At 40.2% G+C, this 13,193-nt stretch overlaps 1 protein-coding gene across 5 annotated transcripts; it reads left to right on the plus strand.

The window, feature by feature from the left end:
- The first annotated feature begins 40 nt into the window (after positions 1 to 40).
- Positions 41 to 12,784, plus strand: LOC132413603 (centrosomal protein of 78 kDa-like). Of its 5 annotated transcripts, XM_069540037.1 has the most exons (7): positions 41 to 499; positions 2,447 to 2,508; positions 3,619 to 3,790; positions 7,170 to 7,378; positions 11,444 to 11,615; positions 11,938 to 11,985; positions 12,517 to 12,784. In XM_069540037.1, the coding sequence occupies exons 5-7, from the start codon at positions 11,463 to 11,465 to the stop codon at positions 12,766 to 12,768; spliced, it is 453 nt and encodes a 150-aa protein (XP_069396138.1). In that variant the 5' UTR covers positions 41 to 499; positions 2,447 to 2,508; positions 3,619 to 3,790; positions 7,170 to 7,378; positions 11,444 to 11,462; the 3' UTR covers positions 12,769 to 12,784. The 5 variants fall into 5 exon arrangements, 4 of the variants coding, with proteins under 4 accessions (XP_069396138.1, XP_069396137.1, XP_069396139.1 ...); XM_069540036.1 differs by lacking the exon at positions 2,447 to 2,508; XR_011246256.1 differs by lacking the exons at positions 2,447 to 2,508; positions 11,938 to 11,985.
- Positions 12,785 to 13,193: the final 409 nt, after the last annotated feature.

Consider the following 13,193-nt stretch of genomic DNA (forward strand, 5'->3'; position numbering starts at 1 on the left):
CCCTCGTGGCTTAAACCCCAGCCCCGCGGCGTGCAGGGCGTTGATGCCGGCGCTAGAACCCGACCAACCGGGGGCTCCAGAGCGCGGCATGGAGGGGCTGGCCTAGCTGAGGCCCGTGACCCGATGTCTTCTGGCTGCGACGCCGGTCCTGCGTACACTGCGGGGCCGCAGCCGCGGGGCGGTGGGCGCCCGAGGGGCCGGGAGGCGAGCCGGGGCCCCCAGGAGGGTGTGAGCATCGTGTCCTCAGCCAGCGTCTCCGAGGCTGCGCTCGGGCCGTAATCATTCGGTGAAGCTGCGCCGGGACAGTGCGGCCGACTTCTCGCGCTCTGAGAATTGTGCGCGCTGCAGGGCTCGGTGCCTCTGCCTGCCGTGCGCGCTTCCCTGCGGAACGCCCTGCTGGAGTTAAGGCCTCCGCGGGGTAGACTGGGTGCCGCTCCTGAGCACCCTCTGCCCCTGATCTGTATCTAGAGCTTCTTCCAGCCACGGCTTGGCGAGACAGGTTTGTATTTCCCGCTTCCGGGTGCTGTCGTGTGGGCGCTGCGAAGCGGGGTTTTAGATGGTACAAGGTGGAGGTTGGGCACTAGAACCGGTGCCCAGTGCCCGGGTATGCGTGCACGAGACAGGACATGCGGCCTAGGACTCCTGCCAGCTCGGTGACCCCGGCCGAGTGCCTTAAGGCTTCAAGGTCTCAGTGTTCTCATCTGTAGCATGGGCTTAACAAGATCCAGTCTCCGTGGCGGTTACAAGGACTCACTCTGTTAATGCTTGTAGACTCTACAATGTAGAACACTTAGCACAGTTTGGAGCATCGTTAATTGTTGCACAGATGTTAACTGGTCTGTTGAAAGACTTTGCCTGGTACAAACCAAAGCGATTAGGAAATGGATATATCCCAGCTTCATTTCCTATCCATTAAAACAGGGCTCAGGAAAAAAAATTTTTATTTCAATAGTCGTATCATACAGTGCAAAGAGCACCGGTGTGAAGGCAGCTTAGGGTTTGAATTCCCGGGCTTATGCTCTCTGTGGCCTGGGCAGGTTTCTTTTGCATTACAATATCCACACTTGTAAAATGACATTAATAACCACTCTTTCTGTGGGTTCTTAGAATTAATTAAGCAGGTTATGTGTGTAAAGTATCCTGGCACTTGAATGAGTTGTCAGAACCAAGGGCTGCTGGAGACGATGCTTCTGCCCTAGGTAATCTTCCTTTCTACTGGGCAGCAAGTAAACACAAGCACAGTAGTCAGTGCTCTGGAAGAAGTGAGTTTTGGTGCTACAGAGCATAGAATCTCTTTTTTCTTTAATTTAATTTATATTTTATATTGGAGTATAGTTGATTTACAATATTGTGTTAGTTTCAGGTGTACAGCAAAGTGATTCACTTATACATATATCCATTCCTTTTCAGATTCTTTTCCCGTACAGTTTGTTACAGGATATGGAGTAGAGTTCCCTGTGCTATGCAGTAGGTCCTTGTTGATTACCAATTTTATATATAGTCGTGTGGATATGTTAATGCCAAACTCCTAATTAATCCCTCCCCCCCATCTTTCCCCTTTGCAGAGCACAGAATCTTGGAAGGGAAAGTTCAGGGTAGGCTCCTTGGAGGAGGTGCCATCCTTTCTAAGGATATGTAGAAGCTCCTGGGGTGGCAGGAGGGAGCAGTGTGTGTCAAAGTTTGAGAAATATAAGAAAATATGGCAAAACTAATGTACAGGACTGGAACTCAGGGTTTGGGAAAGCAATGAAAGTTGATACTGGAAACCTAGTGGGGCCCCACAGAAAGGGGCCTTGTTTGTCCTGTCAGAAGTTTGGATGTTTATCCTGAAGGCTGTGGGAAACACCAAAGAACAGTGAAATGGAATTCTGGTTTAGAGGCTCACTCGGACCTCCATGTGGAAGGCACTTGATTGGGTGCAGTGTGAATTGTAATCTAAGGGTCCCACTTAAGTTATAAATGGTGGGACTGGGTTTTGCAGATCTGAGAGAGAATGGGTGAGGCCTGGTGACCAGTTAAAAAAGGGAGGGCAGCAAGCGTGGGTGACAGTTTACAGCTGCATCTTTTTGTGAGATAAACAGAGCACAGTAGAAAGGGATTGTGTGTGGCGAGAGGATCTTACTTCATCTTCAGTGCTTTAGAGGGGCCTGGTAGAGAGGTCTGGGCCCAAGGTACAGATCTGGGCTTTTTGGGAGGACAGGTGTTTGAAGGCATGGGAGAGACTTAGGTTATCCACAAGAAGATCCAAAGAATCATAGGTCTGAGAGTTTTTTAAGTGGGTATATTTGAGGATGTTTATAAGCTGAGAGAAAGCCAGCAGAGGAAGGGTATGAAGATCTAGGAGAGGAATTGATTGTTCATTTGTTTTCTGAAAGCTGAATGCTTGTCGTGTGCCTGGCCCTTTTCTAGGATCTGGGGTTCACACCATGTGTTATCTCTTCTGCAGGGACAGTTCAACTCATCGCCTGGTGAAGAGAAGTCAGATTATTCTTTGCATCCCATTCAGGTGTAAGAACTGTTCTGTACCTCTGAAGGGACTTTACTTAAGCAGAGTAATAAGTTAGAAATCAAAAGAAATTATAGCTGGAAGGGACCTTAAAGTCCACGGTACTTAATTTTGCCTAATATTTTACATTGAATGTAAGAAAAATTTATTGTAGAGCCCATTCTCTTCAGAGTTCCTTCACTGAACTTTCTTTATGTCTTGCATCCATGGGTCTATCTTGTAAATTTTGGCTTCCTCGTAAATTTGCTTCTTCATCCATATTACATTTTGCCCAGACTATGGCAGAAACTCCTGGGTGGTTTCTTGGCCCCTGGACTCAGTTCCTCTAAGTTCATCTGCCTACTCGGGTTAAGTGATCTTCTACCATAAAAAGATGTGCTTAAAATAATGCTGCTAATGGCTTGCCCACACAGAGTTAGTGCATACTAGCCTCCCAGCGTGTGCTCTGCACAGAGGCGTGTAGTCTGAACTGTGCTTGGCCAAACCTCATGGGGCTCTTTGGCCCTGAGGAAGGGGAGCTTTTTGTGATCACTCCCTTTATCCAATCGGTCCTTCAGCAGTGGGGTGCCTTTTTCTAATCAGTGGAGGCACCCTACTCAGCCAGTGGTAGTCCCAGGACTCATCACCTGTGGGATAGAAGCCATGCTCTCTCCCAGGCTTGCTTCGGCCAGCATCTCTATTTTCCTTTCTGTCTCTTCTCACACTTGGACCCCTGGGCTATAGTCATCCCCACCTGCAGTATTTACAGTGCCCAGCAGGACTCAGGCTTGAGTGTATTTTGACAGATGTTCCCTCTGCAGTTAATGCACCTAGTACTCCAACTCTGCATAGCCTCATCTTTCTAGATTGTACTTCAGGGTTATCATGAAGCCGTCACTTAGACATAAGTTTTTGCCTCCATAGGAACCTCTGTGCATAAAAGTTATGTTTATTTATCTCATGTGATTGAAATTTTGATTTTATACATCTTCCTCCTTAATGAAGGCTTTAAGGGCAGGAGTCGTTTCTAATCCTTAGCACAGAGCAGATGCTTGTTTTTTTTATTTAGATGCTTTTTAATGATGATAAAATGTATGGTTTAAATCACTCACTTTACAATAATTTTGCTTTAGGTTGTGGCAGAAGTAAAGTTTACAGAAGTTGTGTTCCTGCGATAAGAAATACAGATGTGACCTTGCAGTTGTGTAAAGCTCTTAATTGCTGTGTAAGTGCGTCGATGCGCTAAGGAACCTGGAGCTAAATGGGCTAGTTCTGAGAGAGAGAGACTTAACTATGTTAACAAAGGTAAGCCTTCATTGTGTCCTGCCAACCTTTGATAGTTGCTTTTGGGGCAAACTAAACCAATAAAAGTTTAAACTGTTCCTCCCCATTAAAGGGATTGAATAATTGCCTTCTTTGGTGCACCTTGTCTTGTGAATTGTCCACTTGGAGATGGAGGTTTAGAAAGTGAGTTTCAGTCTTGTTTAAGTCTCTTCCCATCATACTGGTCTCGTGATTTCCCACACACCATGTCTGTCTACCTTTTCCTGTCTACCTTTTCTTGGTGGTGTTCATGCGTGGATTGTCTCCTATACCTGCTCAAACCTTGGTCCATTCTCATTTGTACCATGGAAGTTTGTCATGCTGGATACTGTCAGAATTAATCTTACTTAAGTTTGTGTTAAGCCACAAACCATGCGTTTTCTATATTTTCTGTTTTTGTGTGTGTTTATATTTTTATGGTTTCTCTTCAAGAAATATTATGGGAAGGGAAATAGCAAGATATAAAGAGCAAAAAAGTCATCATGATCTTTAAATTGTTAGAACATGTATCTGCAATAATAATTATAATGCACTGTGGTATGTGTTAAAATAGGAAATATATGTAACATCCCATAGGAGCAGCAAATTCAGTGGTGTTAGTGGGAGTGTGTCATGGAAGTAATCACAAAGCAGGTGACTGTTCCTTGGGGTCCTGAAACATTAGCGTGTGTTCTTTGTGTCCAGTAGTGGTCTGGAAGGTTCAGGAAGCCTGCCTTTCAGTTTGAGGGAACAGAGGGTTTGAGGTCCTCTCTCTTCTATTGCTCTAGTATACTGCATAGCAGCTAATAAAATACTGGGTTTATAGTTGACATTTAAGTCGCTGATTGATCATCAAGATTGGCATGTATCATTGGAACTGAAAATCGGAAGAGTCTTATGCTTTTTAGGTTTTCCTTCTTTTTCCTTTGTCTCAAAAGTATGTAGTACTTTACTGAGTGGTTGGCAATAAAGTTTGCAGTATTCAGTGTATTCAGTTTTAGTACCTATATAGAATTAAAGTGTTGCTGTAAACTGGAATAAGGCTTTGTTACTGACAAGTTTTAGAACGCATCAGTTCATCAGTTACCTCTTTGGGAAGATTGTAGTTAATGATTTTAAAAATGTGGCTGTAAACCTCCAATTGACTCAAGAAAAGCAAATAAGTCAAGATTGACAAATGTATAGGCTCTTCATCTTATTGTGTGTGGTTTTTTTATTTTTCCTTTTAGTTATTTGTCAAGGTATAAAGAACTCTGTCACTCTTAAGACAGTAAACTTCACGGGGTATAATCTGACATGGCAGGGAGCAGATCACATGGTCAAGATCTTAAAGGTGATTTTATGTTTAAAGTTTCATGAAAACATGTGTGATTGAAGCACATTAACATATTGATACAGATGGCAGTTAATTTTTGTCTTTTAATACATGTGAGTGCAGCTTTTGTTTTGTTGAAAGAATATTACCAAATGGTAATGTGAATTGCTGTTGCATAAAGTATAGTGTTGAATCCCCAGTATTTGCACTTGAGTTTAACAACTCTGTGGTTTTCTATCTTCTTCCTGAGACACTTAATCTCAGGTTCATCCTCCTCACACAGAGTGGTAAATGAGAGTACGATTAATATCACCATTTACAGAAGTTAGACTGAAATCTCAACCATCCTGAACATAGGAGTGGAAGGGGCCTCTCAGCAGTTCAAAGAGTCATTACGAAGCCAGTCGGTTGAATTCTGTTCACTTTTCTCCATAGCAGAGCCTTGCCCGTCCTTCTTTTGAGCTTATTTATTTTTGTACACAATTCTATATGGATACTGTACATAATACTAAATAGTTGTATTAACTGGGTTTAACTGGTGATGTATTTACATCAAGATCTAACTTCGTTTTGTTGATATCTTTTTAGGGGCTTTGCATTCATCAAAGCTCGTGATGTATGTAATCAGTTGCTGGTGTGTAGCTATCATATTTATGATATATAGGACTTGAATTGGGAAAGGTGGATGGTCATTCTCCTTGCTTTTTAAACTGACAGAGCCTTACAAGAAGCATTTCCCTCTCTGAAATAAATCCATGGAAAATATGTTTGGTCGCTCTCCCAATGCAACTGTGTAGTTGCGTGGATTTGGCACACAACTGGCAGCCTTGTGGTTATGTCTGTAAACAAGGAAGCCTGTTCTCCAGTCTGCAAATCAGCTGTTACCCAGTGAAACGAACTTGACTGCCATTTCTGACCCCTCACATGGAGCTCTCATACTCAAGAACATTCATATGTTTGCAAGAAACATTGTTTGCAGGCTATGTGTACAAATTTCCTGATCTGAAAGCCAATATAAAGCAACATTTCCCACACTTCTGCTCTCTCACCAAGGCCACACACATTCCCTCGCTTATGGCCTCATGGCAAGCTAATACTGTCAGTATCAGATTCTCCTTCCCAGTGGTTCTGGGAGACTGCATAGTTGCTCTGTGAAAGGCACCACTGCTGAGGTTGAGAGAAGAGCATCTTGGGTGTCAGTCCTGCCCTTGCATGCCCAGAGAGAGGGGTGTGCACCTCGTTCTCCTGTTCGGATTTTCCTATGCTGCAGGTTTGCTGCTTGTTGTCAAAATGATGTCCTAGTGACTTGTCTTCTGCGTAGTTACATAACCCCAGCACACTTCTTTATGATCTGTAGACTTTTATGGGGTTGTGGCCAGGTCAGGTTTTAAATGTTGGGAAATGTCCAACTGAACAACATTGCAGTGGCAGTGAAGCTTGATAGAATTGTATTACTGTTACCCTAGTTTTGGCTTCAGGGTGATGAGAAGATGAAATTTTTGATGGGTCAGTTTTAGTTATGTATGTGTATGTGATTTACTTTTTAAAATTCTAACATCTATTATACACAGCTTAGATATGTTGACTTTCTGATTATTCTTCTGATTCTTTATCAGTCCCTTTACTGGTGTATTTTCCTCCAAAAAACTACATTTTCTTCCAGACTGTTTTTGTCTGATAGTGAAAAATAAATTTTTCATTTGCAGTCTAAAGTTGATCTGAGAAAAACTGGTTACCTTGGATCTTCACTTGGCTTTTGTGAAAGAAAATAAAATAATAATAATAATAATTCCCATTACTAATCCTAACCATGTACAACAGAGGTCTGTGCAGTAACATAGCGAAAATAAGTTCCTGTAATTTTACTTAGTCATTGCTTGTTTTAGACTAAGGAGCAGTGAGAGACATTTATAAATAATGATGCCTCAGATCACTTTTGTTAAATGTCCTTTAATATTTGGATATTTGGTATCTGGCTTGTGTTGTCTTTTATACAATCTTGTTTTCTTTCTTTGCACTTTAGTTTAACAACTCTGTGGTTTCCTATCTTCTTCTTGTGACACTCAGGTCCATCAGAATTTCCTGTGACTGTGACAGTAGAGAGTCCTTCCTCCTCAGAAAATGAAGAGGTCAATGAGTCCTCAGAAAGTGTTCAGGAAGAGCCAGAAAAAATCAGTTTGAAACAAGAAGCATTGCCGGGACAAAGTTATCACTTGAAAGCTATAGAGAAGATTATTTTTCAAACGGAAGCCTGATTGCAATACGGCAAAGCTTGTGTGAGGGTTCTGTTTTCTCTTCCCATCTGCATTGTATCCCCTTGAATGGTTCCTTAAGCTTAGACCAGGGTGAATGGTGGACACTTGAACTCTAAGAAATAAAAATCAAAACATGTCATTAGTACTATATTTTCCTTTGCTTAGAACTTTAGTATATTAGATTTAGGGAGAACCTTAGTGATCATACGATAAAGAAATTGAGTTCTGAATGAATGTAGTCAGCTGATTCAGTGCTCTTGTTTTACAGGTGAGAAAATTGGCAGTTCTAGTTGAACTCTCTTTTTACAAGAGGAGAATATGGCCTCATTTTAAATAAAAGTAAAGTTGAAAAAAGTTTTCATGTTGATATTCTCCTTTCCTAAAATAAAAAATATCAAGAAGCTACATTCTGTTACCGAATAAACCTGACCTCTAATGTCATTCCATACTTTTGTTTGTATGGACAGAAAAGAAAAATTGATTTTCATAAGAAATTTTTGCACCTAAAAAATAATATATTTATTTTATTTCAACTTTAATGAAGAGCTGAACATTTCTAGTAAATAAAGGAACACCATTTGTGGGGGACCTTGTCTTTGTGCTACAAAGTGCATGTTTAATTTTTAAAAATTATTTAATATGATTTTCTTTTCGTATGAAACATGAAACTTGACCAGTTTCAGAACTAATTATCCCATTATTGTAGGACTATGGCAATTAACTCTTTGATTTTCAAAAGTTAGATTTTTATTTTTTTAAGTAAAATTAATGATAATATAGAGAAATTTTAAGAAACAAACTTAGAAAATTATGAAATGTTAGAGTAGGAGAAATCTATAGTTCATGTAGAGTTACCCTCTTTCATTTTATAAATGAGCACCTACAATTTTTAGCACATAAGTGGTTTATTAGTAAATGGCAGAGTACGACAAGACCCTAGAGCATCTAACCGCCTTCCTTGTCATTTTAGATGTGCTGTATTCATTTCCTTCACGAGTAGACCAGGAGATTGTATTTCTAGTAGTAATGATAGACACTGGGGAAGACCAAGAAGTTTACGCACTGGGACCACAGAATAGCAGATTCAGAATGCACTGAGAACGCTTTCAGCTCTTCTCTGTTTTGACAAGACACTACAAGGATGGTATCAATGTGTTTAAGTATATAAGCCCACAACAATCAAGAGATTTCAACATAGTTTTGAAAGACGGAAGACAAGTGGAAGAGTGTGAAACTGAAGCAGTAGAACAGAGGAAAAGCATCACCTAGAGTATGCACAGGGACAACCTGCAACTGAGGAGGATTCTGACCCCACCTGAAGAAGTAACCCCATGCTCAGATGCACGTGTAGGAAAGAGGGTGGAGTTAGTTAAAAGTATGACTGAAATAGGGGAAATCATTGAAGGGTTGTGTTTGGAGGAGTGGACTCCCAGCCCCGCCCTCACGCTCCTGAAATGAGATGCTTTCATTTTGAAAACAGTGAAACTGGTGAGAACTAAGGCAGCTAGTGTGAGTTTTTATAACCTAGAAAATTGTGTTTGGGGGGGATCCTATTACAGTTACTCCCCGCTTCTTCCTGCATAAGAAACCAATCAATCGTTGACTTCAGGGAGCTTTCTGCACTCATTCTTTAATAGAAAATAACTGTCATTTGCCTGATAGTTGAGTAAAGCTTACAACATGAGAGAGGGGGAAAAAGTGTGAAAACATATCCTGGTATGACCGGGGACAATTTAGGGAACAAAATAATTTAAGAAAAAACCCTAATTAGTATCCTGAGAGAGGTTTAAAAAGAGCTAGCAAGTATAAAATAAGACTAGGGTGTTAATTAAAAAGAGAATGATCAGAAAGCAAGAGAGGTCTCTTGGAAATGAAAATATGGTTGCTGAAATAACTTCAGTAGGAATTTAAAAAATTTCTCATTATATGAAAAAGAAAGACACAATGGAAAATGTGATAGCAATATGTTAGAGAGGCTGCATCTGGGAGATACAACATGTTACTATTAGAAACTCCAGACCCAGAAAAAAAATGGAGGGAAGCTGTCAAAGGGCAACAAAATTCCCCACAGCTGAAAGTAGACATCAGGCCTCAGATTGAAAATAGTTACTCAAGTTTTGAGCAAGATGAACAAGAATAGACTCATACCTAGGCACCCTTCATTACGAAACTTTAAAATACTGAAAAAATAAATTAACATAGAATAAAATACTGACAGGATACATCCATTCCAGAGAGAAAAGTACTTGTCACCTAAAAAAGAAAGTTAAAATCTGACTTTATCATACTTGTCATCAGCAACATGGATCCTGGAAGGCATTAGAAAGATACCTCCAAAGTTTTTCAGGCACATAATTTTCACCCTAGTGGTTTGTATCCAGCCAAACTATCAGTCATAAGTGGAGGCTGGAGAAGATATTTTGTACACAAAGAAATTTGAAAAATTGACCTCCTGTGCTACATCTTAAGCTATTTATAGAAATAATCCAGCAAAATGAGGCAATAAACCAAGAAGGAAGGTAATAGGGGATTCAGTGCAGAGAGCAGCTAGTCTAGATTGGAGAGGCTTCTATTGATTGTGTGATTGAGAGCTTAGAAACACCTTGAGGCATATTGTACTTACTAGGTATTAGGCACTGTTGGAAGGGAGGAGGGAGAGGAAGAGGAGAAGGAACTTGAACTCCAGAGGAGAAAAGGCTATACTGACATAAACCTGAAGCAAACTAAGCTATGGTTGATTTTTAACCTACCATTGGTGAGCAAGAGAATAATCCACTTAAACTTGACACTATAGATGTTCCCCTTTTCAGCGACACACATGGGTAATGACCACCTATCTAATTTGTTGTCCAAACCAGAACTTGTCCAAACTCCTTACACTTCAATAGTGTAAGGAGGCGCTGTAATGCTGTAACATCAGGACAACAGGTATAAACTGGAACAGCCCAAGGCGGCTTGGGGTATGTGGTCACCCTGCACCCTCCACACCCTGCACCCTGGCACAGTATGGATCGAGGTGTAGTCTATACACAGAGGCACAGTACATCTGCAGTGGGCAATATTAATTTCATTGTAATAATGGCAATACTGTCTTGGTTTGCAGCTTTTATTGTCAACTTGCATGTAATAACAAATAACTAACCTAAACTATACTTAGTATGTATTAGTGTTAACTTGGTATGTACTGAAATGTATTGTGTACTAGTATGTATTTAGTATATATTAGGCTCTAAGTGTTTTTGCATATATTAACTCATTTAATCCTCTGAATAGCCTTATGAGGTTGGTGCTAATATCATTCCCACTTTTGAGAAAAGGAAGCTAAGACAGGGAAGGAACTTGCCCAGGCTGTACCTAATTTAGGGTTGGATTGAGGCTTTGAGTTTAGGCTCTCCGCCTGTTCTCTTAAACCTTACTCCCTACTGACTCTCAAATAACGGTAGACTTAACTGCACACAGAACAGAATATAAATTTCAACTTTGACAACGTAAAAGCTAGGTTTGGAAGGTAGACAGGAGGTAGAAAAAAGGGAAGATGGTATGAATGTCCTCATTTTACAAAGCGTGACGTTGAGAGAGTTTATAGTTGATCAACAATGTAGGTTTTTAAGTATATCACTACAAGTCAAAGAGATCATGAGCAGTGGAATAACTAATGATGACATAACTTTACTGAGCAGTGTGGACATAGGAAAGAGTGTAAAGGAACTAAACCCTTACTTAGTAAAATAGAAAGTGAACAGATAATGCCTCAAATTTAGTGAGAAAATAGTCATGTAAGAGTATTACTTGTAAATGGAGAAGAATTCAAAATAACAATAGTTGGACCTCCCTGGTGTCGCAGTGGTTAATAATCTGCCTGCCAAGGCAGGGGACACGGTTTCGAGCCCTGTTCCGGGATGTGTCCTAGAGGATGAATCTGGGAAGGGCTGAGAATTTAGGGGAGAGAGAGGCTTGTAGTCTGGAGTAGGATGTTGGCTTTTAAGATTTTAGAAGTATTTCATGATTGTAGGTCTGGGGAAATCTAAACTGCTCTTATGTGATTATAATAACCTTTGTCTTTTCTCCTTTCCTCCTCTGGTCCAGGCTTGGGCAGCTGGCCACAATGGCTGGTATAGATCAGTCAGATTTTCATTTACTAGGTCATCCCCAGATGAATTCTACTGTTAGTAGTCCACGTAAAGAAGAAAAGAAGGCACTTGAAGAAGAAAAATCAGAATCAAAACTGGGTGCCCCAGGACAAATGCAAAACATCCAAGTAAGTGGACATAACAGCACTTAATGATTCTAAGAGTGATTAGCAAAAAGGAAATGACCAAGTCAGGGAGAAAACAATAATGATCAGTCTCTAATAGTTCATATGCTCAGGAGCTAGAAGACTCTGGAATCCTTTCCAAATCTGAGATTAGTAAATGTGTGCCCATTTCATGATACTGTATTGTTGTAAATAAGGAGACTGGAAGTTCTTTAGAAAATTTATGAGTTAAAACGAACTATCCTTAATGAAGAAAGAAAACATTAGAGAAAATATTCCAGATTTTAAATTGTATAAATGTCTATTCTATTCATATTTTATCTAGGTTTCTATTTGTATGCAGTCAGCTTACAATGAAGGAACACTAATGAAGGTACACATACTGATATAATTTTTAAAATAAGTAATCCAGACATAGCTAATAGGTAACATATTACAGTGAATCACCTGGTTATGGGAATGGGAGGGAAAACCTGTCAGCTTTTCCTCTAGCCTTGCTTGGAGCCCCCATCAACCAATCTCAGACTGGTCTTGGGAACTGACAGCTTGAGAACACAGTCTGGTCACAAACTATATACTGTTTGCATGTGCCTGGAGGATAGAAAAGAAATTAATTATCTTACAGAATAGGGTTTTATTTTTAGTGAGGGAAAGGAAATGGGTAATAACTACCCCAGTCACCAAAGTCTGAAAATGTAGCGGACATAGCCTTGGATATAGCTAGGTTAAGCTGAGAATCACTTGGCAAGATATAATTAGAAAAAAACTGGCTCTGAAATCTTCTGAATATTGACTGTGTTAATAATAAGATTACAGAGTAACATTGAAGTTTTGAACTCTACTTTTTAATGGTTGGCTTTGTTCATCACTGAATTTTTGTCTTGTCTTTTGTTTTTCCCTCCAGTTTCAGAAAATTACAGGTGATGCTAGGATTCCTTTGCCTCTTGACTCCTTCCGTGTCCCAGTGTCTACTCAGGAGGCCTTAGAAACTTCCAAAGACAACCTGGGGGTCCCAGTCACAGAGCAGCAGCAGGAGTCTTTGAAGATTTCATTGTTAGAACATGTTCTCCTTCAGCAGACATCATTTCTGGAACTGGAAGTCAAAGAAAAGAAGAGGAATTATCTAGAAATAGCAGGTCTTCTTCAGAGAAAATGAGCAAAGCAGGTGAATATACCAAAAAATACTCTGCTAAGAAACAACCTGGGAAGGACCTGCATTCCTGCTCTGACTCACCTGTAAAGCAGAAAAGCAAAGGAATTGGGCAAAATAGTTCTTTGGTTAATAAACCAATTAAAAGTGAGTCTTCGAAAACACACATTTCTGTTAAGAAAGAGAGTAGAATAGTGACTGTTTCATCAAAGACAACTAAAAGTAAACTCAATCTACTAGAACATTCTGAAAGTGATACTCTTGGATCTGATTGTGTATTTCAAGAAAGCATCCATACTCTATCATGCCTAACATAGGTCTAAATCTTTTAAAATTATGTTTTTGCCTTCAAGTTTTAATAAATTACTTATGTTTTTATTATAGCATATGGTGTTTTCAGTTACTTGACTGGAAGCCATTAGAGAAAGATT

This window comes from Delphinus delphis, chromosome 18, assembly GCF_949987515.2.
Source record: "Delphinus delphis chromosome 18, mDelDel1.2, whole genome shotgun sequence".
Lineage (NCBI taxonomy): Eukaryota > Metazoa > Chordata > Mammalia > Artiodactyla > Delphinidae > Delphinus > Delphinus delphis.

Coding starts and splice junctions, on each gene's coding strand:
- LOC132413603 (XM_069540037.1), top strand. CDS start 11,463: ATGGCTGGTATAGATCAGTCAGATTTTCATTTACTAGGTCATCCCCAG. Junction 11,616..11,937: donor GACAAATGCAAAACATCCAA/GTAAGTGGACAT, acceptor TATTTTATCTAG/GTTTCTATTTGTATGCAGTC. Junction 11,986..12,516: donor ATGAAGGAACACTAATGAAG/GTACACATACTG, acceptor TTTTCCCTCCAG/TTTCAGAAAATTACAGGTGA.